This window comes from Peromyscus eremicus, chromosome 4 (assembly GCF_949786415.1).
Source record: "Peromyscus eremicus chromosome 4, PerEre_H2_v1, whole genome shotgun sequence".
NCBI classification, from domain to species: domain Eukaryota; kingdom Metazoa; phylum Chordata; class Mammalia; order Rodentia; family Cricetidae; genus Peromyscus; species Peromyscus eremicus.
Window position 1 is genome coordinate 138,195,799 of NC_081419.1, and position 23,076 is coordinate 138,218,874.

The following is a 23,076-nucleotide window of genomic DNA, read 5'->3' on the forward strand; positions in this document are numbered from 1 at the left end:
CAAGGGGGCGGAGCCTTGGGCTGAATAATAAGGGATGAGTGTCATTTCCCTTCTGACACAGAGCAAAGTCGCCCCCAGGTTGCTGTTGCCGGTGTCTTCTCCGGCTCCTCCGGAGCTCCCTATAGGCCACCCGGTCGGGCCCCCCACCTGGGCCCATGCCAGCCGGTGCCCAGTGACCTCTGACCCCTGGCGTGATTCTGGGCTTTGGTGAGGGCCAGTCCCCGGCCATGGAGCTAGGCAGCTGCTTTAAGACCTACGAGGACTTCAAGGAGTGTTTCAGCGCCTACAAAAAGGAGACCAGGTGCTCCTTCATTGTCAGGGACTGCATCTCCGTCCGCTTCCACAACCTCAACCACGGCACCTCCTTCCGCGAGGATATCCTGTAAGGGCGGGGCAGGAGGGTGGGGAGGAGGGCTTCCTGGAGGAGGAGGGCGTGCTTGGGGCCACGCTGCCTAGGGCCACTCGGCAGGACATCTGCGGCATGCCTGCTGAAAAGCGAGGGAAACCTCACTGGCGTGGCCCTGTGCCACCAGGTGTACTTCCCACTGCTTCATTCACAAGGTTTTCTGGAATTCGCAGTAACTGCATTTTTTGTTGTTGGTTGTTTTTTTTTTTTTTTTTTTTTTTGGTTGTCGTTTGTTTTATTTGTCCGCTTGTTTATTGAGAGCATCTATCTCAAGCTCAGAGCTTGTTGAGGAATGGATCCAAACGCCTCGGTAATTTCCTCCATTAGTCCCCTCTTTACAAAGCAGTAATGTGCTCATCCGTTGGTTGGTTCGCTCTTCTGTTGATTCATTTTGCAAATGACTCTTGAGCTCCTGATACAACCGTTTCCAAACACCTTTCTGACCAGGGCCGGCTCTCCCTTTTACACCTGCTTTGCTCTGCTGGGGTGTGTGCCTGAATCTATGGGTAGTTGTTCTTAAACTCGTTTGGCTTTATGAGCTAAAGGCTGTTGAAAGCTCAGGTTTGGGGCTCAAGTGAAACACCCACTATAAACGTAGCTTTTAGTTTTACTTTGAGAAAAAGAATGGTAAGGTGGGTGTATATAATCCCAGTGCTTGAGAGGCTGAGGCAGGAGGATCGTGAATTTGAGACATTTTTAAAATACAGGACAAAATGAGAAGCAGGCCCCAACTAGTCAACTTAGCTAATGACTCCTTTGTGACAATGAAGGCCAGAATTCTGTCGCAAAATCCAATCAATTTGACAGTCAATTTAAGTATTAATTACAACATAGGGGCCAACTCTGAGTCAAAAAACACCAGAATCGGACAGCACTTCCCAGGCCAAGGAGCCGGACTGTGTTCTGGCTCTCCTGAAGTCCAGGGCCATTCCTGGCTACACATAAAGATGAGTAAGTGCCACTAAGGAGTTAAAGATGAGATGGACTTGGACTAGGCAACTAGTAAGGATCAAAATACTAAAATAGCCGGGCGGTGGTGGCGCACGCCTTTAATCCCAGCACTCGGGAGGCAGAGCCAGGCGGATCTCTGTGAGTTCGAGGCCAGCCTGGGCTACCAAGTGAGTTCCAGGAAAAGGCGCAAAGCTACACAGAGAAACCCTGTCTCGAAAAACAAAAACAAAATACTAAAATAAACAAACGGGGCTCAGTGGTTAAGAGGACTTACTGCTCTTGCAGAGGAGGACTCAGGTTCGGTCCCCAGTGCCCATAGGGCAGATTACCAGCACCTTTAACTCCAGTTCTAGGGGCTCCAGTGCCCTCTTCTGGCCTTCAAGGGCGCCTGAATGCACATGATGCACATATACACACTCAGGCACACACACATACACATTAAATAAATGCATGTGGTGTGGTGGTTAATGCCTTTAGGTCCCAGCAGCACTTGGGAGGCAGAGGCAGGCCTCTCTGCCTGTGAGTACAAGGCCAGTCTTCTGGTCTAAGTAGTGAATTCAGGGCAGCCAAGGACTACATAGTAAGAACCTATCTCAAAAAATCAAAAATAAAAAGAAAATAAAAGTCTATCAAACAAATATACTTTTTTTGTTTTAGTTTGGTTTTGGGCACAAGCCCTTTCTGTATAGCCTCAAACTCATGGCAATTCTCCTGTCTCAGATTCCCAAGTGCTGGGATTACAGACATGAACCACCATGTCTGACTGGGACTTTTTGCCTTGTCATTGTTCCCTACCCAATGCAATAAAACTATTTACATAGGATTTACATCATGGTAGATATTATAATCTAGAGATGATATAAAGTATATAGGAGACTATATGCAAACCCTGTACTATGTTGTATGAGGTACTTGAACAGCTGCATATTGTGGGATCTGGAAACCATGACTCTATGTGGTAATTGCCTTCAAAAAGATATTTAAGGGGCTGGAGAGATGGCTCATCAGTTAAGAGCACTGACTGCTCTTCCAGAGGACCTGGGTTCAATTCCCAGTACCACACAGTTTCAGGGCACCTGGCACCCTCACACAGACATGCATGCAGGCAAAACACCAATGCATATAAAATAAAAATAAATAAATGAAAAGGTGGGTGTGGTAGCTCTTGCCTGTAATCCCAGCACTCAAGAGGATGAGGCAGGAGGATTAAATAACAGATGCTGGAAAATCAGGCAAGGCTTCTCACTGAAATGAATGTTTTTGCCTGGGCCTGTGAATTAATAGAGGCCGAGAATAGGAGATCCGTGGTTAATTTCTACGGAGGAGTTTGATGAGAAGTGCCAATGGGAGTGAACACAGATTGTAAAAAAGAAGGATGCTGGAGAAGCTGTGGGCTGCCGGCTTGGCAGAAGGTGAGGCCAATTGCAATCTGTCAGCAAGTACATTCCATGACTGAGAACCTGAACTCCATGCTATGTGGTCGTACCCTGCTAAGCTCCCCTGCAGGCAGGTCATCCAGCATGGCAGATGCTGTACTGTCCAACATAGCAGGCCTTAATAATTGTTGTGTCAACGACTTATCAAGTGTCAAACATGATTTAGGGAAATGGGTGCTGCAGGAATTTAGTTTTCTGTTTGCTGCTCCAAAAAAATTTATGAGTTTAGGGCGTTGCGGGATATTTGATCACACCATGAACCCCCGAGATTGCATTATTTACTGGGAAAACTGGTTTCTAGTTGTGGTGTGGCTCAGCCCTAGCATACACCTTTAATCCAAGAGCTTTCTGCTTGAATATTGTCAACAGGATTAAGTAAAATCAACCATAGGTCAAGAGGCGGAGCACACAACCAATTGACAGGAAAAAACCATAAGAGTAAAAGGAAGTCAGGAGGGTGGAGAGAGACGCGCAGGAAGTAGAAGGGGGGACATCCGGTTGGAGGTGTTTTGTTTCAGATGGCGAAGGAGAACACTCTCTGGGATGACGCTGGAAGAGGAAGCAGCTGTGTGCTTTCTCGCCCTCTCTGAGCTAGCAGGTTTTCACCCCAACATCTGGCTCCCAAGTCTTTATTGATAAGATAGAATGATAGAGCCTTAGTTAAAAACAACATTAGGGGTTTATTTTAATCTTAAATTTTTGGTTTGGTTTGGTTTGGTTTGGTTTTTTTCAAAACTGGGTTTCTCTGTAACAGCCCTGGCTGTCCTGGAACTTACTCTGTAGACCAGGCTGGCCTTGAACTCACCTGCCTCTGCCTCTGCTCTTAAATTTTTAAAGACTCATTTTTATTTATATTTGTGTGTATGCATAGAGACATTGGATCCTCTGGAGTTGTAGTTACAGTCAGCTGAGAACTACCTGATGTGTATACTGGGGACTGATGTCAGGTCCTCTGGAAGAGCAGCAAGTATTCTTAATTACTGAGCCATTTCTCCAATCCCAAGTATTGTGGTTTAAAACGTAAATAGGGGCTAGGGAAGTGGTTCAGTCAGTAAAATGTCTGCCACACAAATATAGGGAACTGAGTTCAGATGCCCAGTTCTGTGTAGAGGCTGGGCACTGCTGTGTGCTTCTGTAAGCCCAGGCCTCTCTGGCTAGCTCACCTAGCTAAATCTGTGAGCTGAATCAGTGAGAGACCCTATCTCAGAAAATAAGGTAGAAGCCAAGAGGTGGTGGTGCACGCCGTTAATACCAGCACTCCAGAGGCAGAGGCAGGCGGATCTCTGAGTTCGAGGCCAGCCTGGTCTACAGAGCAAGATCCAGGACAGCCAGGATTGTTACACAGAGAAACCCCATCTTGGGGAAAAAAAGAAGGTAGAAAGGTGGGGCATAGTGGCGCACACCTTTAATCTCAGCACTCCAGAGGCAGAGGCAGGCATATCTCTGTAAGTTTGAGGCAGCTGGTTTACATATTAAGTCGCTGCAGACCAGTTAGGGTATGTCAAGAAGCAATAGAGGAAGATACCCAGTGTTGACCTCTGGCCTCCAAACACATGCACATTCATGTGCAAGCACAGGTGTACACACCCTCCTGTCCCTACCTCCCTGTCTGCTCTGCTCTTTGAAGACCTGATTGCCTGCATTGGACATGCTTGAGAAGATGTCAAGGGGAGGGCAGCTGTGAGGGCTGCAGGGATGATGACCCGGAAGAGGAAAGTAGCACACCAAAGCACTCTCCCCCTAAAGTGGGTGTGAGCCAGGCGGTGTCTGAGACTTGTGCACACACAGCAAGTGATAGAAAGGTGGGAGCAGGGAGAAAGGTGGGAGCTGCACAGAGTTCAGAAAGTGTGAGTGTTAAGCCGGACCTCACTTGCACCACCACCTTGTGACGTTTTAACTACTGTGTCACTTCTCATTCCATCAACACACTTGTATTTACCCCTGGCCAGGCGTTCGCGCAGGACACAAAGATGAGTGCACTGTGGCTCTACCCCTGAGGACGGTGTTGGACTAAGAACTCAGGAGCACCACTGACCTTGACCCTCAGCAGAGACAAATGGGCTGCTGGTTAAGTTTTTGGTTTTTGAGGCAGGCTCTCGCCCTTATGCCAGCCTGGCCTTGAACAAGCGGTGATTCTTTACCTGCTTCCAAGGACTGAGATTACAAGTGTGAGTCCACCTTGTCTGGCTAGAATAGTTTGTCTGTCTGTCTGCTTGTTTGTTTGGAAGCAGATCCTCCTGCCTCTTCCCACACCGTGCCTGGCTCCACTGGACGTTGAATGTTCTTTGTTTTTGAGGCAGGGTCTCTCTATGTACAGAGACCTGGAACTTGCTCTGTAGACCAGGCTGGCCTCGAACTTGTTGAGATCCACCTGCCTCTGCCTCCTGAATGCTGGGATTAAAGGCGTGCGCCACTACACCAGGCACTATTGAATGCTTTGGATCATGTATGGCAAACCGGCTCTGTGTAGAACTCACTGTTTGTGTTGGAGGAATTGGAGGGCGGGTAGTAGAAAATGTTTTTAGGAAATAATTTAACAGGTGTTTGCACAGCCAAGTATATACACTTAATGGGGAGATGATTTTAATAATAAATAACTTATACAGGTATATTCACATGAACTTCCTTACTAAATGGAGTAAAAGCAGCAAGCTGATTTAAAGAAAATATTTGGGGGCTGGAAAACGGCTCGGTGGCTAAGAGCACTGGCTGCTCTTCAAGAGGATCCAGGTTCAATTCCTAGCACCCACATGGCGGCTCACAACTGTCTGTAACTCCAGTTCCAGGGCATCTGATACCCTTTTCTACATAGGCACTGCACACACGTGGTGCACAGACATACGTGCAAACAAAACACTCATACACATAAAATAAATAACTTAAAATTTCTATTTGAAGCCAGGCGGCACTGGCGCACACCTTTAATCCCAGCACTCGAGAAGCAGAGCCAGGCAGATCTCTGTGAGTTCAAGGCCAGCCTGGTCTACAGAGCGAGATCCAGGACAGACACCAAAACTACATGGAGAAACCCTGTCTTGAAAAACCAAAAAAATAAAATTTCTATTTGAAAATAGCCGTGTAGATGTTATATGGATAGCAATGGCAGGTGTACACCCAGGAAGTTAGCAATTCAGGATCAGGAAAAGCTGACATATGGGTTAAAGGTTGAGAACTCTGGAGTCAGCTAGCCTTTGCCCTTGACCTCCATGGCGAAGTCTTAGCCTTTATAAGATGAGGAAGTGGGGCTGGAGAGGAGCTTCAACAGCTCAGAGCAGTTGCTGCTCTTGGAAGAGTACTCAAATTTGGTTCTCAGCACCCTTGTCAGACAGCTCACAACTGCTTGTATCTCCAACTCTGGGGGCATCTGATGTCCTCCGAGGGACGCTGGGGCACTGCACTTAGATGCACGTACTTATACAGAGACAGACACATAACTAAAACTAAAAATAAATATTTAAAAAAAAATTGAGGCCAGGCGATGGTGGTATACGCCTTTAATCCCAGCACTCGGGAGGCAGGCCTCTGAGTTCAAGGCCAGCCTGATCTACAGAGCAAGTTTCGGGACAGCCAAGGTTACACAGAAACCCTCTCTCAAAAAAAAAAAAAAAGAAAAAATTTAATTTTATTTTGTGTGAGTGTTTGCCTGGGTGTATTTCTGTGCACCACATGCAGGCAGTGCCCACGAAGACTATAAGAGTGTATTAGAGTCCCCTGAAACTAGTTACAACTTTAAGCTTCCATGTGGGTGCTGAGAATTGAACCTGAGTCCTCTGGAAGAGCAGCAAGTGCTCTTAACTACTGAGCCATCTCTCTAGTCTTAAATGTAAATATTACAAAAAAAAAAAAAAAGAGGTGGGCTGGGGAGTATAGCTGATAGGTAGAGTGCTTACCTACTACTGTGCACAGCCCTGGGTCTGATCCCCAACTCTGGGAAGAAAAAAAAAGAACCAGCAGAGGGTTTGTTGAGAAAAAGAAAATACAGGTAGCATCTGAATCCGTAACTGTTTGCTGAAGCTGTAACTGTAGTGGATCATAGAAAGTGGTAGGTAGGATAGAATCTAGCCAGGACTGTTGGTCCAGGCCTGTAATCCCAGCACTTGGGAGGCTCAGGTGAGAATACTGCCGTGAGTTTGAGGCCAGCCTCAGCAATATAATGAGTTAAAAGACAGCCTGGGCTACACAGTAAGATCCTGTCTCAAAAAGTGGGGAGGGAGGGAGATGTGGGAAGGCAGGGAGGATGGCTCAGTGGTAGAGCTCATACCTTCTGTGTGCAAGGTTCTGAGTTTAATGCCATCAGGACAGAAAGAAGGAAAATGGCGACTATCGCCTGACACTCTTAAGGACTGAGTTAACTACTCAGCACTGCAGAAAACAAAATGAGATGGAGACCTTTATTTATGAAAGGGCAGGAGGCAGCCTGGGAATGCGGCTCAGGTGACAGTGCTTCCTTAGCATGCACAGAGCTCGTGTTCAGTCTCTAGCCCCACCTGAACCAGTGCAGTGTGGACACCTCTAAGTCCAGCACTTGGGAGGCTAACACAGGAAATTACTGCAAGTTCTAGGCTAGCCTGGGCTACAGTGTAAGACACAGCCTCAAAAACACTAGTAAATGCATATAGAAATAAAATCAGTATGATACATATGCATGAAAATGGCATCACCATTTTATACATTAACTAGAAACATAAAATATAAAATCAAAACCTGACATGGTGACACATACCTTTAATCCCAGCACCCAAGAAGCCAAAGAAAGAGGATTATTATAAATTGGAGTCCAGCCTAGGCTAGACCACATACTGAGATTATGTCTCGTGTGTGTGTGTGTGTGTGTGTGTGTGTGTGTGTGTGTGTGTGTTTGTAATCAGAAAATTCTTTTAAATGTTTTTTCTTAATTCTATTTATGTGGAGGTCAGGGGACAACTTTGGGGATATGTTTCTCTCCTTCCACCATGTGGGTCTCAGGGATCAAACTCAGGTAGTCAGGCTTGGCAGCAAGTGTCTTATACCCTGAAACCATCTCACTCTCCAGCTAGAAAATTCTTTTTTTTTTTTTTTTTTAAATCTTTTTTTTTTTTTTGGTTTTTCGAGACAGGGTTTCTCTGTGTAGCTTTGCGCCTTTCCTGGGACTCTCTTGGTAGCCCAGGCTGGCCTCGAACTCACAGAGATCCGCCTGCCTCTGCCTCCCGAGTGCTGGGATTAAAGGCGTGCGCCACCACCGCCCGGCTAGCTAGAAAATTCTTAAAGGGCTTATTGTGACCAAGAATTTAAGAATGGAGGTGTGATGGCACATACCTTTAACTGGAGCACTAGGAAGATGGGCGGATCTCTGTGAGTTCAAGGCCAGCCTGGTCTACATAGAGACCTCCAGGCCAACCAGGGCTACTACACAGTAAAACCCCTTTTTCAAAACAAACAAACAAATAAATAAAGACTTCTTCAAGCCCAGCTTTGTAAGAACTCCTTGCAGGTCATAGAGGCAGTTTGTAGAGGAGAAAAGACTTTGAACTTTTCCCTCACTGGTTATCATTTATTAACATTCTTTTTACAGGAAGTAAGGCTGTTTTGTCTTTGTCGGGCTTGGTTTGGTTTTGCTTTTGAGATAGGGTTTGGAGCTGGCCTGGAGCTCCATGTGTACAATAAGCTGAACTTGAATCTGAGGGGCACTCTTCTTCACTCTGCCTGCTGAGGGCTAGGAGTACAAGCACCTGCCACTGTCGGTGCAGGAGAGCTGGGTTTTGTTGCCAGTGAGTTTCAGAACACCTTGGCTGTAACAAATTCTGCCCTGATGTTTCCAGTGAGTAGCCTCCATCCTTCAGGCGGTTCATTGGCCTGCATAAAGATACTGCTTATTCTGAAAGGTCAAAGCAGTTCAGGGCATGTGTATACCAGGAAGTAAGACAAAGACCAAATACAGATTTCACGGTTATCACAAATATATCAAAATTTTGGTTTTTGTCTTTTTCTTCCTTCCTTCCTTCCTTCCTTCCTTCCTTCCTTCCTTCCTTCCTTCCTTCCTGTTTGTCTGTCTGTTCTGATTTTTTGAGACAGGGTTTCTCTGTGTATCCTTGGCTGTCCTGGAACTTGCTCTGTAGACCAGGCTGGCCCCAAACTCAGAGATCCGCCTGCCTCTGCCCCTCAAGTGCTGGGATTAAAGGTACGCGCCACCACCGCCCGGCTTTTATTTTTCCTTAACACCCTATCAAGTGAGAGAGTTGAGAAAGTCTGTGATTTTTTTTTAATCAACTTTACAGACTGAGCCCTGCCAGCCTCTTCTTGAGTGTTCATCTTCTTCAGAGTCCTTGATATACTCTGATGGCTCTCTCCATTGGTGCTCAGTTCAGTAACTACCATTTCACACACTTGGTCCAACATTCCATATCCAAGTTCTCGGCTAGGAGCTTCACAGACATTATCTCACTGAATCCTTAACACACACCTTTGAACTAGACCATTGTTATCAGGGTGGCAAGGCTGTGTCACAAGCAAAAGTCATGACGCAGAAATCTTGCCAGTAAGCCAGGCATGGTGAGGCCCACCTTTGATCCCAGCACTTGGCAGGCTGAGAGAGCAGATCTCTGTGAGCTCGAGGCCAGCCAGAGCTATACAGTGAGACCCTGTCTCCAAAACAAAACAAAAATCTTGCCAGTAAATTAACCACTTATAAAATTGGTCTCTAGTTAACTATTCTTTCCTACTCGGTCTTGCAGTATCCTTGACATCATTGACTACCTAGCTGATGAATAAATGTTAAACATCGAATTAACACAATGCAGATAAAACCATGCAAACTGAAATTGCACACACAGCTCCCAAAAGGTGAAGGACTGATGAAATCCCTAAAAGTAAGGATGGTAAGCCACCAGCCTCCTGAGGTGACCAAGTGGAGACTGCAGCCTACAGGAAGACAGGGCACTGGGACCTTGAAGAGCAGAGGTTTGTATAGCAGGATTCGACCCTAGGAAGCTTGATAAAGGCCAGAAATAGTTTTGTAAAACAAAACATTGAGAAACATCATAGACTTTGGGGAAGTTGCACCAGGAACAAGAAAATGAAGTTGATTTTGGTTTTTGTGTTTGTTAGGGTCCTAGAGAATCTCACAAAGGACCACCATCCATGTATGCAATTATTATTATCCCGAGAGTAAAAGTTCCAGCACCCTGGCCACACATCTGACACAAAGACAAAATGATGGCCTCCAGAGAAGTTTGCAGGCTCTTTTATACACAGCTGTCTTTCTGTATAGGATTGGCTTATTCAAGTGGCAATCACATTAGTACATTCCTGATTGGTTAGGGCTAGGGTGGCTAAGGCTATAGTTTGGGGCAAGTCTGGACAAGTCCCAGGCTTTGTCCTCTTGGTTATTGCCTTGAGATACTGTAGGGCTGGCTCAGGCCGAGTACATGCAGTTGCCTTTGTCCTTGCTGTTGGAGGTATTAGTGATTGATTGCCCTTTGATCATGACATCCTCAGAAACTGTCCAGTTTCAAGAGGCAGGATCTGAGGCCTAGTTCTTAACTGAGTTATCTGGAGCCTGTCATGCTATTTGCCTGGCCTTCTCAGTTTGAGGCTTTTTGTGTGTGTGTGTGTTTTTTTAATATTTATGTGTGTGAGCATGTATTGTATGGTTTCCCACACCTGTGCATGTGCCATAGCCAAAAGACTGCCTTGGATCCCTCTGAACTGGAGTCTGCAGCACATAGGTACTGGGATCTGAACTCCAGCCCCCATAACTAAGCAACAAGCACTCCTCACCCCTAGTTAGGTTTCTATTGCTATGATAAGACACCATGACCAAAACTACTTGCAGGGGGGTGGGCGGGGGAGCCGGTTATTTCACTTAGAGTTCCACATCACAGTCTCTCATTGAAGAAAGTCAGACAGGAGCTCAAGGCAGGAACTTGGATGCAAGAGCTGATACAGAGGCCATGGAGGATGCTACTTATTGGCTTGCTCATCCTGGCTTACTCAGCCTACTTTCTTATACCATACCAGGATCTTATACCTGCCCAGGGGTGGCACTGTTCACAGTAGATGGGGCCTTTCTACATCAATCATTAATCAAGAAAATGTACCCCAGGCTTGCCTACAGGCTAATCTTGTGGAGGTATTTTCTCACTTAAGATCCTCTCTTCCGCCGGGCGGTGGTGTCTCACTCCTTTAATCCCAGCACTCAGGAGGCAGAGGCAGGTGGATCTCTGAGTTTGAGGCCAGCCTGGTCTCTATATCAAGTTCCAAATTCATCAGGGCTACACAGAGAGACTCTATCTCAAAAATAAAATAAAATAAACAAAAAATTCCCTCTCCCCAGATGTAGACAAGTTGACAAAAACCCATTAGTACACTGTCTCTTGCCTGCTCTTGTTTTTGAGGTAGTTCTTATTTCATAACCCCGGCTAGCTGTGCTGACCCACTTGACCTTGAATTTCCAAGATCTTCCTGCCTCTGCCTGCTGAGTGCTGAGATTACAAATTTGTGCAAAACACCCAACTCATCTGTCTGTCTGAGAGAGACAGGATCTTGCCCACAGGCCTCCAACTCCAGTTCTCCTACTTCACATTACAGAGTGTTTAAATTACAGGCATGTAACACTGTGCCTTGTAATCTTAATTTGTGTGTGTGTGTATACTTGTTTATATGTTTGTGTACTTGTGTGTGTATGTACTTGTTTATGTGTGTTTGTACACTTATGTGTGTGTGCTTTTTTTTCCTTTTTTCTTTCTTTTTTTTTTTTTTTTTTTTTGGTTTTTCGAGACAGGGTTTCTCTGTGTAGTTTTGGTGCCTGTCCTGGATCTGTCCTGTCCTCTGTAGACCAGACTGGCCTCGAACTCACAGAGATCCACCTGGCTCTGCCTCCTGAGTGCTGGGATTAAAGGTGTGTGCCACCACTGCCCAGTTGTAGCCTCAGTTTTTAAGGTAAATTTCCATTCAGATCTTTTTTTTTCTATTAATTTCTATGAAATGTTTGCAGTAGTTTTTTTGGGTTTTTTGTTTGTTTGTTTGTTTGTTTTGGTTTTGTTTTGTGTGTGTGTGTCGGGGTGGCGGCAGGGGGGTGGGGTTGGATTGTTTCTTTGTTTTATGTACTACTTAGCCCAAACTGGCCCTGACAATCCTCCTGCTTCAGCCTCCTGAGCGCTGGAAATAGTCACGTGCTACTCCACCCAGTTTATTGGATCCTTTTGTCCTCAATTAACTAACAAGTCTAACTGAAAATGGTTTGTTTATGAGTTGCTAGTTCGTGGTTGTGTCACCGGCACACTTCTTGGGTCTTCCCATTCTCTGTGCTCGAGCTTGTTGTATTCAGGACAGCTCCCCACGTGACACAAATACAGACGTGATGTCCAAACACTTCCTTGGTTTCCTGCAGATTTCCTAGCATGGCTCTTTCTCCATCATTGGGCAAGTGTCCATGCCCAGTTCTCACAAGATTACCTTAATTGGCTTAGGGAGCATCAGCTACTCCAAGCATGGAGTTGTGCTGGGGAGGGATGGCAGCCTGGGTAAAACTGGCTCTGTGTTTGTCAGGAGGGCAGCAGGATGTAGAGCTGATAAGCGACAGTTTGGGGTTAGTTACATCTGTGGTTGTCCCTCAGTGTCAGGGGGTGGGTTCCAGGATGCCCCCCACACACATCAAAATCCCTGGATGCTCAAGCCGCTTCTATAACATGGCATCGTACCTGCATATGCCCTATACCCTTCCTACTTTCATTTCTAGATTACTTACAATACTGAACACTATATAAATAGTCATTACAGTGTATTGTTTGGTGATTAATGACAAGGGAAGTGTTTGTGTGTATTCAGTACAAGCACAAATTGTTTTTTGCTTCTTGTTTTGGGCTGTACTGGGGATTTAACCAAGGGGTAAGGCTAGCGTCAAACATGTCAGGCTTTCTACCTCACTTTCCCAAGTGCTGCTGGGATTACAGACATGAGCTTCCACACCCAGCTTAACTGAATTTTAGGTATTGGTGTACTCACTAGTATGGTGGGGAGGGTGGGGCATGCGTGTGTGTATAGATCAAAGGACGACTTTGTGAGGTCTGTTCTCTCCACCTTCTGGTGGGATCAAACTCAGGTCTCTGGACACGTTTACTTGTTCAGCCATCTTGCCCTGTTTAGAGATGTGTCTATAAGAAGATTGTTGAACCTAACCAATGTGGTGAGGGTCAGATGAGGAAGATAAAAAAGGGAACTCAGAGACAGAAATATTTTTTAAAGAAAATGGGTTAAGTAGTTAGACTATAGACACGCAAACTTGGCTTAAACCTCAGATGTGCTAGTGTTAGCTGGAAGAGTGAATCCTAGATTCTTATCCTTCAGCCTGTCCCTCTGTAAAATGCAGATGACACTAGAATTTTTTTTTAAGATTTATTATGAATACAGTGTTCTGCCTGCATGTCTGTCTGCATGCCAGAAGAGGGCACCAGATCCCATTTTTAGATTTTTGTGAGCCACCATGTAGTTGCTGGGAATTGAACTCAGGACCTCTGGAAGAGCAGCCAGTGCTCTTAACCCCTGAGCCATCTTCTTGCTAGTGTGAAGTGAGACATTAGGGTCTCAACGCTGCCTGGCACATAATCTCCAGTGCATGGAGTGGTGGTATGAAAACGTTGCAAAGACTTGTTCACAGAGTAGATACAAGCTGGAGTCAAGTCGGTAGCAGAATACCTGCCTGGCTGGGTACGGCCCTGGGTTTGAACCCTAGCATAACAGAAAAGGAAGGGAGGGAGAAAGATGCTGGGCAGGGTAGTACCTGAAATGCCAGCACTTGGTAAGCTACGGCAGGAAGATGGCCGTGAAGTGAGACCCTGCTCCCCCACCACACCACTCCCCCCAAAAAATGGAAGCAAGGAAAGGAAGGAAACTGGATAAGAAGGAAGAATTAACAGAATGCCCAGGACTCCACCCTGGCTGGCTGCAGATGCTAATAGAGCCAAGATAGTGAAAAGAGCTTTGTGGTTGGCAGTGGCTCCGCGAAACCATCACTGAATACATGGCAAGTCAATATCATCTGATGACTAGAGGTGGGCTGAGATATAGAGCCAGCAAAAGGGTAGAGCCAGTTTTCTAGAAAAGATGGTGGTTGCATGTATCCCAAATGATGAATACACTTTGGGATGAAGGGTAGGAGGGTCATTCAAAGAAAGGCACAAACATAAGCAGAATGGGGCTGGAGAGATGCCTCGGAGGTTAAGAGCACTGGCTGTTCTTCCAGAGGTCCTGAGTTCAGTTCCCAGCCACCATGGCTCCCAACCATCTATAATGAGATCTGGCGCCCTCTTCTGGCATGCCAGCAAACATGCAGACAGAACACTGTATACATGATAAATAAAATAAATCTTAAAAAAAAAAAAAAAAAAAAAAAGCAACTGCCAGAAGGCAGCTCATAGTGAACATAGGAAGCTGTGGGTGGTTTGTCACAAACAAGGTGGAGAACGGTGGAAAACTATGATTTCAGTGGTGCTCACTTGCTGGCCTTGCCATTCTACTGGACTGCTCAAGCCCTTTCCGACCAAAACTAGAGATGGCACCACCCCTGCACTTTGCTCACAACAGATGTAGACATAGCCCCAGGCCCCTCCACCCTGTTATCATAAGACTGACATGTCCTGTTTTCCTCAACTTGCCCCACAGGGTGGGCAAACTGGACCAGCTGGATAGGAGTGTTTGGAAAAGTAAGGTGGAGCTCCCAGGCTGTGCCTGTCATACATGTCATTCCCCCTCTCCCCTGGTTTTCAGCTGAGCCACTCCCAGAGGAGGCAGGGGTGTGACCCATCCCACCCACTGGTGGTCCATGATTCATTCACCTGTGATATCACTAATAAGCATCTGCTGAAGGAGCAGCATTGTTTGGAGCTAGGAATACACTGAGGAATGATTTAGTCCTGGCACTTGGAGGACTAACTCCCCACTAAATGTTCCCCAGCATGGGAACTGTAAAAGCAGCTAACTTTAGCTCTAACATAAACAAGGCAGGCTCTGGGCTAAATGTTTTATCTGTGGTTCATTTAGTCTTATGATAACCCTAATGAGGCTGTCTCATTTTATAATGGGCATACTGTATCCACAGAGGTGAAGCCACTTGCCCAAGGTCAGACAGCTTCCCAGTGACAGCCAGGATGCAAAGGACTCAACTTGGCCTCCAGTGTCCCCCTCTCACCTCTAGTTGTATTGATACCTACAGGTCTATAAGACCTTTTAGTTGAATGCGGTAAATTCAGATTCAGGACTAATTACTGTAGCTTGGGGTCATCCATAAAGGCTGAGAAGAGAAGAGAAGATTTGATTGGGCCTTGAACTCAAGAGTTGAATAGAAATAAGAAAGAAAGAGCAAATAATTCGATCACCATCCCCTTGGAATAATCCATTTCCACCTAGAGTGCTAAGGCTCCAGGGGTGGGGACTTTCTTAGATGCTTCAGACTCTCCGTCATGGACCAAAACATAAGCAACTCAGGGTGAGAACATTCTTCTTTACAGGAACAGCCAGAAATTTCCTCTTCTACAGTTAAGCCCCAGCACACGCTCTTCCCTGGGCATTCTGAAGAGCTCAGTGGACAGCACCGGTCCTCAGGAAGCTGCTGTTGAGGAGAGTCAGGCGGTCGTGTCCCAGATGAATGAGGAGGACTTTTGGGGTTTTTTGTTTTATTTTTAAGACTAGGCCTTGCCACATAGCCCCGTCTGCCCTGGAGCGTCCAGCCTTCCTGCCATAGCCTCCCAGATGCTAGCATCATAGGCCTGGGGTTGTTTCAAGGAGGAGAAACTAGCCAGGCACTCTGTTGCTGTGTCAGCTTCTCCTTACGTCCCACCTCAGACTGGGTTGTTGGCAGCCACAAATGGCCGCAGGCAGAATGAAAAAAAATGGGGCCTTTAGGCCCAGTACAGTAAATAGCTCACCTCTGTAACCCCAGCTCATGGGAAGCTTCACCAGGAAGGTTGCAGCAAGTTCAAGGCCAGCCTGGACTATATATCTTGAGTTCCATGCCCGTCCCCAAATTAAAAACCACAAACAAATAAGTTGGCCTTAGAAGTGTATGGAGGAAACTGAGCGGTGTTGTAATGAGATAGTCTTGAGGAAGGGAGCTGAAAACGTTGGGGCTAGGGAGTTACTGTAAATTTTTCTTCCTTACATTCCACACTACCTTGTGGTCTCTAGGAAACATTGGTCAGTATAAATGGCTACCAGGTCTTATCTTGTAAGAGAGCGGCAGCCAACACCTTTCTCATTGTCACCTCTACCTTCCCTAGATATGTGCAGGTGAAATTTGTCTGTATTCGGACGCAATCAAACAGGAAGAGAACACGGAAGGTGGACAGGTGTCCAGCATACTTGCTCCTGCAGTACAACGAGAGCCTAGATAGGCTGTTTATCAGCGAACTGAATACCCAGCATATACATGTTGACTCTGACACTGCTGGAGGAGCCCCTGCTGGCAGACTTCAGAAGGCAGCGTGTCTGCATAAACTCCAGCCCTTGCAGCTCAGCATCAAGAAAGACCTTGACGCAGCAGAGACGCTCCCAGTAGAGCCACCATCTCTCTGCCTAGATAAGACGCACCTGCCCTCAAACCCAAAGCAGGGGGCCATCAGTCCTTCTGATCTGGCCAAGATAGCGAAAGTGATGAAGAACTTCCTTACGGTGGATGAGGGTTCAATGGCTTCCTTCAGCGTGGGTACCAGTCAAGACCTGGACCGGCTCAGCTTCCAGAGCAGCAAGATGAGTGACTTGTTCACCCGATTCCCAGAGAATCTCTTGCTGCACCGGGTGGAGAATAGCCAGGGCCATATTCTGTATGCTTTCTTGGTGGAAAACAAGGAGCGAGAGAGTCGAGTGGTACATTTCGCTGTGCTCAAGGCCGAGACAGACCCCTCTGTGGCCAAGATGCTTAATATCTTTACAGAATTCAACTCGGATTGGCCCAAGGTCAAGGTGGTCTTTGTGGACCCTTCATTCCCTTACCGAGCTATTCTTCAGGAGATCTTCCCGGCGGCCCGCATCCTCCTTTCTATCTACCATACAACTCGACTCCTAGAGAAGAAGTTACATCAAAGCTCTGCAAATGCATCCTTTAAAAGGCTCATGAAGGAAGCCCTGCGGGAGGCCGTGTTTGTCTCTTCTGATGCAAGCCTGAAAAACCTCTGTCAGATGTCTCAAGCCCTGCTGGATGAGGAGCTCTTCATGTTCCTCCAGGCCCATTGGTTCTCCTGTGAACTGCTGTGGTACATGCATGTGAGGAAGGGCCTGCATGCATGTAACACCTACATGGACAGTTTGGACATAGTCACCAGCAAGGTGTCAAGCCTCTTTCGGGAGCAGCGGTCCCTCCTGGACTGCATCCTTCACTTTGTGGATTACATAGACTTCTTTAATACCAAAGGTCTGAAGAGCTTGCCCACCAATTCTCCCAAGTTAAAAAGAACTCAGCTCCCAAGCACGCCCCCAAGGCCCAAGAAGCCTTTTAGAATTTGTGCAGGGAATGTCACCAGGCTCCCTGTGGAAGAGACAAAGCCAGATTCACAGCAGTCTCAATCACTACAGCCCCAGGATCAATCCTGCAAAGGAGGCATGCTGGACATTTTGCACCAAAGTGGCTCTGAACTAGCCTACAAGCTGTGCCATAATGAGTGGGAGGTGGTACAGAACTCCACCCACCTGGTGGACGTGGCTGGCTCCTCCGTGGCTGTTAAGCTGCTGGAAGACTCACACCAGGTGAGCAAGGATGGCTGCAGCTGCAGCTGCTCCTTCCAACAGTGCTACCATCTGCCGTGCAGGCACATTTTGGCCCTGTTGCATACCAGCCAGCAGCCGGTAGGGGAAGCCATGGTGTGCTGCCGGTGGCAGAAGAAGTACCAGCACCTCCTGGGGCCCAATGGGGAGCTTCAGGACCGCGGCGTAATCCCAAACACAGACCAGCCGGAAGCGCAAGGTCAGAACCACAGGATTCAGGACCTAAGCAGGGAGCTGGCAAACCTGCTGATGCAGACTGAGGGCCCAGAGCTGGAGGAGCGCTGTTCCACCCTGCGCAAGATTGTGGACATCTGGGCTGACCCCTACCAGTTACCCGAGTCCAGTCAGCAGCCGGTGGACTTCAAAGATGTGGGGTGCCTCCCTTTCCTCTGGGGAAAACTGGAGGAAGGGGACAGCCTTCCTCTTGCTGAAGCCATGGTTCAGGATTGAAGTGCTTGTACTAGTGCGTCTCAAAACCTTGAAGTTTGAGGGTTCAAAGTGGGCGGGTCACACTGTAAGTCAGTATTTTAATCAAGTGTCTTCCCAGGTAAGGGCTAAGAAGATCTTGAAGTGGAGGGACAGGGACGCCTCTGTGACAGTCCTTTGACCTGCCCCTTTTCAGCCCTGCCTTTGACATTCTATAGACAGCTCATTCATCGTTCAAAGCCAAAGTTATTCCATACTGAAAGGTCGTGCCCCTTCCTCCCCAGCCCCAGAGGTCAAATTGCTTTGACCCTACAGAGATGAACCCTTGCCCAGGATAGGATAAAACAAAATGAGCTTTGTTTTCTGAGACGGAGGGGAGGAGGTGGCCCTTGACTGTCGCTGCCCTTCAGAAAATACCTGTGATGTATTTTTATTCACATTAATAAAGTGATTTTGTTTTTGTTTCACTTTTGTGTTTTTTGAGACAGGGTCTCATGTAGCCCAGGTTTTCAAACGTTCTCATTTTAAAGGAAACTTGAGTATTATCTAATGGGGTGTGGTGCCAGATAGAACCTGGTGCTTCAGAGTCAGAGTTAGTAATGTAGTACCACTTTGCCCTCTTCCTACCAGCTAAGCCTGCAACATTGATGTTAGGGTGTCTTGTTCATTCTATTCAGGAAAGGGGCAAGAGGACCGGGAGGGAGGAGACCCAAATCCTAGATTTTACTTCGAGCCACTTTTGGGACGCTGTTGGCAAATTCCTAATTTAAATTATTTTATTTTTGAGAGGCCTAGCCTGGAACTTGATAGTAGTCCAGGCTGGCTTCTGCTTCCCGAGCGCGGGGGGATTAAAGGCGTGTACCACCACACCCAGCTTTTGAAGACTTGGTCTTACTAGGTTTCCTAGGCTAGCTTCAAACTCTTGATCTTCTACCTCAACCCTTGAATAGCTGGAATTACAGGCCTCAGTTTCTCCACAAGGCTGAGAACGAAGTACGACCTTTGTACCTTCTCCCATCCATCCGTCTCCTCGGAGCCCGACAGCTCCGTACCCAACAAACAAAAGGTTCCCTTATAAAACAGGGCTTTTTATTTTCCGTTTTGACCTTTGAAAGGTGCGGTTTTTCCAACCTCCTTAGACCGCAGGGAGGTTCCGCCCTAGGGCCGCCGGTTCCCGGAGCGAACATCCTCCCACAGGCTCTCATTGGCTACCTCCGGCCGAGCCCCCGTAACCCTGGCAACAGCGCCCGCCCAGGAGCTGCCAGTCCAGGATTGGTCCGTAGCTCCCAAGTTCGACGGCGTGCTCTTTAGTCCTTTGGCCTGAGTCATTGAGAAGCTGGCGTGGTGATTGGTAAGCCGGGGCGTCAGTCAGTCGGAGGCGGGCCCAGTGGGAGAAATGGCTGCCGCGTCTGCTGTCTGCCGGTGGGTGAGCGGTCTCAGCAGGAGAGGCGTGGACCCGGGTTGCAGCGCTTAGGGCATACAGCTCCCACCAGTGGGAGGTAGATTTCGGCTCCGCTGGGCTCGAACGCGAACCTCAGCTTCCGCGGCGTCCCACACCCGGGCTCAGGTGAGGTCAGAGGCCGCCTTCCCTTCCTGGTCCACTTTTTTGGACCCTATAGGATGCTATTAGGATCTGGAACCAAAGACTCGGCTTCCAGTTGTCTTTGAACCTACGTCTTTGAACCTCTGTCTCTCATCTGTCTTTGAACCTGAGACTCTCATCTGCGAAATGGGGACCGTAAATGGAGCCAAACAGGAAGCATTTGCATAAAGCCTTGCAGCCAGTCGGGATATATGTAGAAACAGGAAAAGCTGAACACAACTGTTAGCCCCGGTTTATAGTGAAAGGAATTCGGTTTTCAGAGAGGGCCACTGGCTTGCTTGCCCAATATTTCACAGCAAATTTTGAGTGATTGCTTTTTTCCTGGTATATATCAGGACCAAAAGAGTTTGTAAGAATTACAAGAATTTGTGAACGTAAAGGCTATACAAACATTCAGAAGGTTATTTTTAAAAAGAATTGTATGTAGTGACACATGCCTGAATCCCAACTCTTAGGAAGTTTAGGTGAGAGGATTCCTGTGGACTGGGGGGGTGGGGGGTGGCAAAGCCAGGTCCACACAGCAGTGTCCTTGTATAGAAAAAGAATAAAGGCTGTATGTTTTCAATCCCCTGTACTGCCAATGAGCTGTATCCCCCAGCCCTGAGCCTTTATTCTTGAGACAGGATCACATATAATCCAAGATGACCTTGAGTTGACCCAGCTGCCTCCACCTCCCAAGTGCTGGAATTGCAGGTGTGTGTTACCACACCCAACTCCCTAGTCCTTTGGTTTGGTTTGGTTTTTGGTGTGTGTGTGTGTGTGTGTGTGTGTGTGTGTGTGTGTGTGTGTGTGTTATTGTTAGAGGTTTTGTGTTTTGGGACAGGTTCTCCCTAAATTGTCCGTACTGGTCTTAAACTGGCCTGGTTCTTCTGCCTTAGCCTTTTCGGTAGCTTGGATCACAAGACACACCACTACACTGGTTCCATGCCTATTTAAGTTCCTGGGAACCTTATGTTCCCATGGCTGGCTTGTTATTTCCATCTCATCCAGGGTAATCTCCCCTAGAGAGACCTTGCCACTTTAACTAATGTGTCCTGCCTTCCCCAACATACTCTCTGACCCTGTTTCTCATTTTTGTGGGTTTTTTTTTTCTCATTTTTGTGGGTTTCTCTGTGTAGCTTTGCGCCTTTCCTGGGACTCACTTGGTAGCCCAGGCTGGCCTCGAACTCACAGAGATCCACCTGGCTCTGCCTCCCGAGTGCTGGGATTAAAGGCGTGCACCACCACCGCCCAGCTTTTGTGGTTTTTATAACCATTATCCAATGTATCCTTATGTACTTGTTGTATATCTGCCCCTAGAAAATACATAGGGGCATGTATTTGATAAAAATTGATAAATATTGAATTATTGTCCGGATAAATAAGCGAAGAGCCAGGTCCTTACTATTTTAAGTGTCTCTTCCTTCCCATAGGCCCATTGGAACAAAAATCTAAAACTACAGTCTAGCTTCAGGCATCGAATTATGTGGCACTTGAGAAACGTAATGCTTTCCTGACGGCAATCCTGCAGAGGACCATCCTAGCGTGGGCTTTAGGTCCCTCCCAGCTCCTCCATGGCCCTCACAATGCTGAATGGACTTCTTATTGAGGACTCAAGCCCGTCTACGGTTCTGCACCAGGTTGGCAAGAACCCTCAGCTAGATGCCTTCAACTACCAAAGCTGTTTCATGCAAGATCTCTTTGCTCATTTCCCCGAGGTCTTATTTATACACCGGACCTATAACCCAAGAGGCAAGGTGTTGTACACCTTCCTGGTAGACGGACCCCGGGTACAGCTGGAGGGGCCTCTTGCCCGAGCAGTGTACTTTGCTATCCCTACCAATGAAGATGCCAAAGGCCTGGCCCAGATGTTCCAGGTGTTCAAAAAGTTTAACCCAGCATGGGAAAGAGTCTGTACCATCCTGGTGGATCCCCACTTCCTCCTGCTGCCCACCCTGACCATGGAGTTCCCCGCAGCTGAGGTCTTGCTCTCAGCCTTCCACATCTGTAAGTTCCTCCAGGGTAAATTCTATCAACTGTCCCTAGAGCAGCCTGTACAAAGTGTCCTCCTGTCCTCCCTGCAGAGCACAATGTGCTCAGCCACAGCTGGCAACCTGAGGAAGCTGTACACACTCCTGAGCAACTGCATCCCCTCCAGCAGGCTGCCTGAGCTCCACTCACACTGGCTGCTCAATGACCGCATCTGGCTGGCCCACCGCTGGAGAAGCCGAGCCCAGAGCAACCGATACTTCCAGAGCCTGGAGGTCACAGCCCACATCCTCAGTCAGTTTTTTGGCACCACTCCATTTGAGAAACAAGGCATGGCATCCGTGTTCCGATACATGCAGCAGAACCCTTCCGACAAAGCAAGCTTCAGCCTGGCTGTGACTCCCGAGGACGCTCACACTCCTCCAGATGCCAGCCTTGAAAACCCCAGCACAGAGCAGTTGGTGGAAGCCCGTATCCAGCACTCCCTCAATGCCATCTGCACGGGGCCAGCAGCCCAACTCTGCCTAGGTGAGCTTGCTGTGGTCCAGAAATCCATGCACCTCATTGGCTCCGGCTCAGAAAAAGTGAACATACAGATTCTGGAGGATACGCACAATGTCCAGCCCCAGTCCCCGGCCAGCTGCAGCTGCTACTTTAACCAAGCCTTCCACCTGCCCTGCCGTCACATCCTGGCCATGCTCAGTGCCCGCCACCAGGTCCTCCAGCCTGATATGCTGCAGGCTCAGTGGGCCTCAGGCTGCGCCACCAGTCTCGACAGCATCCTGGGGAGCAAGTGGAGTGCCACCCTGGATAAGCACCTGGCTGTGACTCTCCTCACTGAGGAAGTAGGTCAGCTCTTACAGCACTGTAGCAAGGAGGAATTTGAGCGTCGCTATAGCACCCTTAGGGAACTGGCCGACAGCTGGATCGGCCCTTACGAGCAGGTACAGCTCTGACCACACATACAGACCCAGTACTGGGAACTGAACCCAGAGCCGTCCATACGTCAGGCAGACACTCTGCCACTGCCTCTTTTTATCTCTTATTCTGTGACAGCCTCTCATTAGATTGCCCAGGCTGGCCTGAAACTCATTACATAGCTGAGACTGGCCTTGAACTCCTGATCCTCTATCTCTTGAGTGCTGACCACTGCCTCTTTGGGTTTTTTGTTTTGTTTTGTTTTGTTTTGTTTTTGTTTTTGTTTTTTTGTTGTTGTTGTTGTTGTTTTTTGTTTGTTTGTTTTTTTTTGGTTTTTGGTTTTTCAAGACAGGGTTTCTCTGTGTAGTTTTGGTGCCTGTCCTGGATCTCACTCTGCAGACAAGGCTGGTCTCGAACTCACAGAGATCCACCTGGCTCTACCTCCCAAGTGCTGGGATTAAAGTCTAAAGTCGTGCGCCGCCACCACCACCCAGCTCCACTGCCTCTTTTTCAGATACTCTCACTAGGTTGCCCAGGCTAGTCTTGAACTCATTCTATAGACAGGCTGGCTTTGAATTTGTGAGCCTCCTAACTAGCCTCCTGAGTACGTGGGATTATAGGCCTGTGTCACAGGCCCA

General features: G+C 47.6%; 2 protein-coding genes across 3 annotated transcripts; both read left to right on the top strand.

Annotated features, from left to right (window-relative positions):
- Positions 1-59: 59 nt before the first annotated feature.
- Zswim3 (zinc finger SWIM-type containing 3) lies at positions 60-18,416 on the top strand. The gene is made up of 2 exons (XM_059261905.1): positions 60-382; positions 16,044-18,416. Exons 1-2 carry the CDS (start codon positions 228-230, stop codon positions 17,971-17,973), a joined length of 2,085 nt encoding a protein of 694 aa, XP_059117888.1. The 5' UTR covers positions 60-227; the 3' UTR covers positions 17,974-18,416.
- Zswim1 (zinc finger SWIM-type containing 1) lies at positions 270-22,678 on the top strand. 2 transcript variants are annotated; one of them, XM_059261907.1, is made up of 2 exons: positions 270-382; positions 20,965-22,678. In XM_059261907.1, exon 2 carries the CDS (start codon positions 21,106-21,108, stop codon positions 22,474-22,476), a length of 1,371 nt encoding a protein of 456 aa, XP_059117890.1. In that variant the 5' UTR covers positions 270-382; positions 20,965-21,105; the 3' UTR covers positions 22,477-22,678. The 2 variants fall into 2 exon arrangements, with proteins under 2 accessions (XP_059117890.1, XP_059117889.1); XM_059261906.1 differs by lacking the exon at positions 270-382 and adding an exon at positions 19,313-19,516.
- Positions 22,679-23,076: the final 398 nt, after the last annotated feature.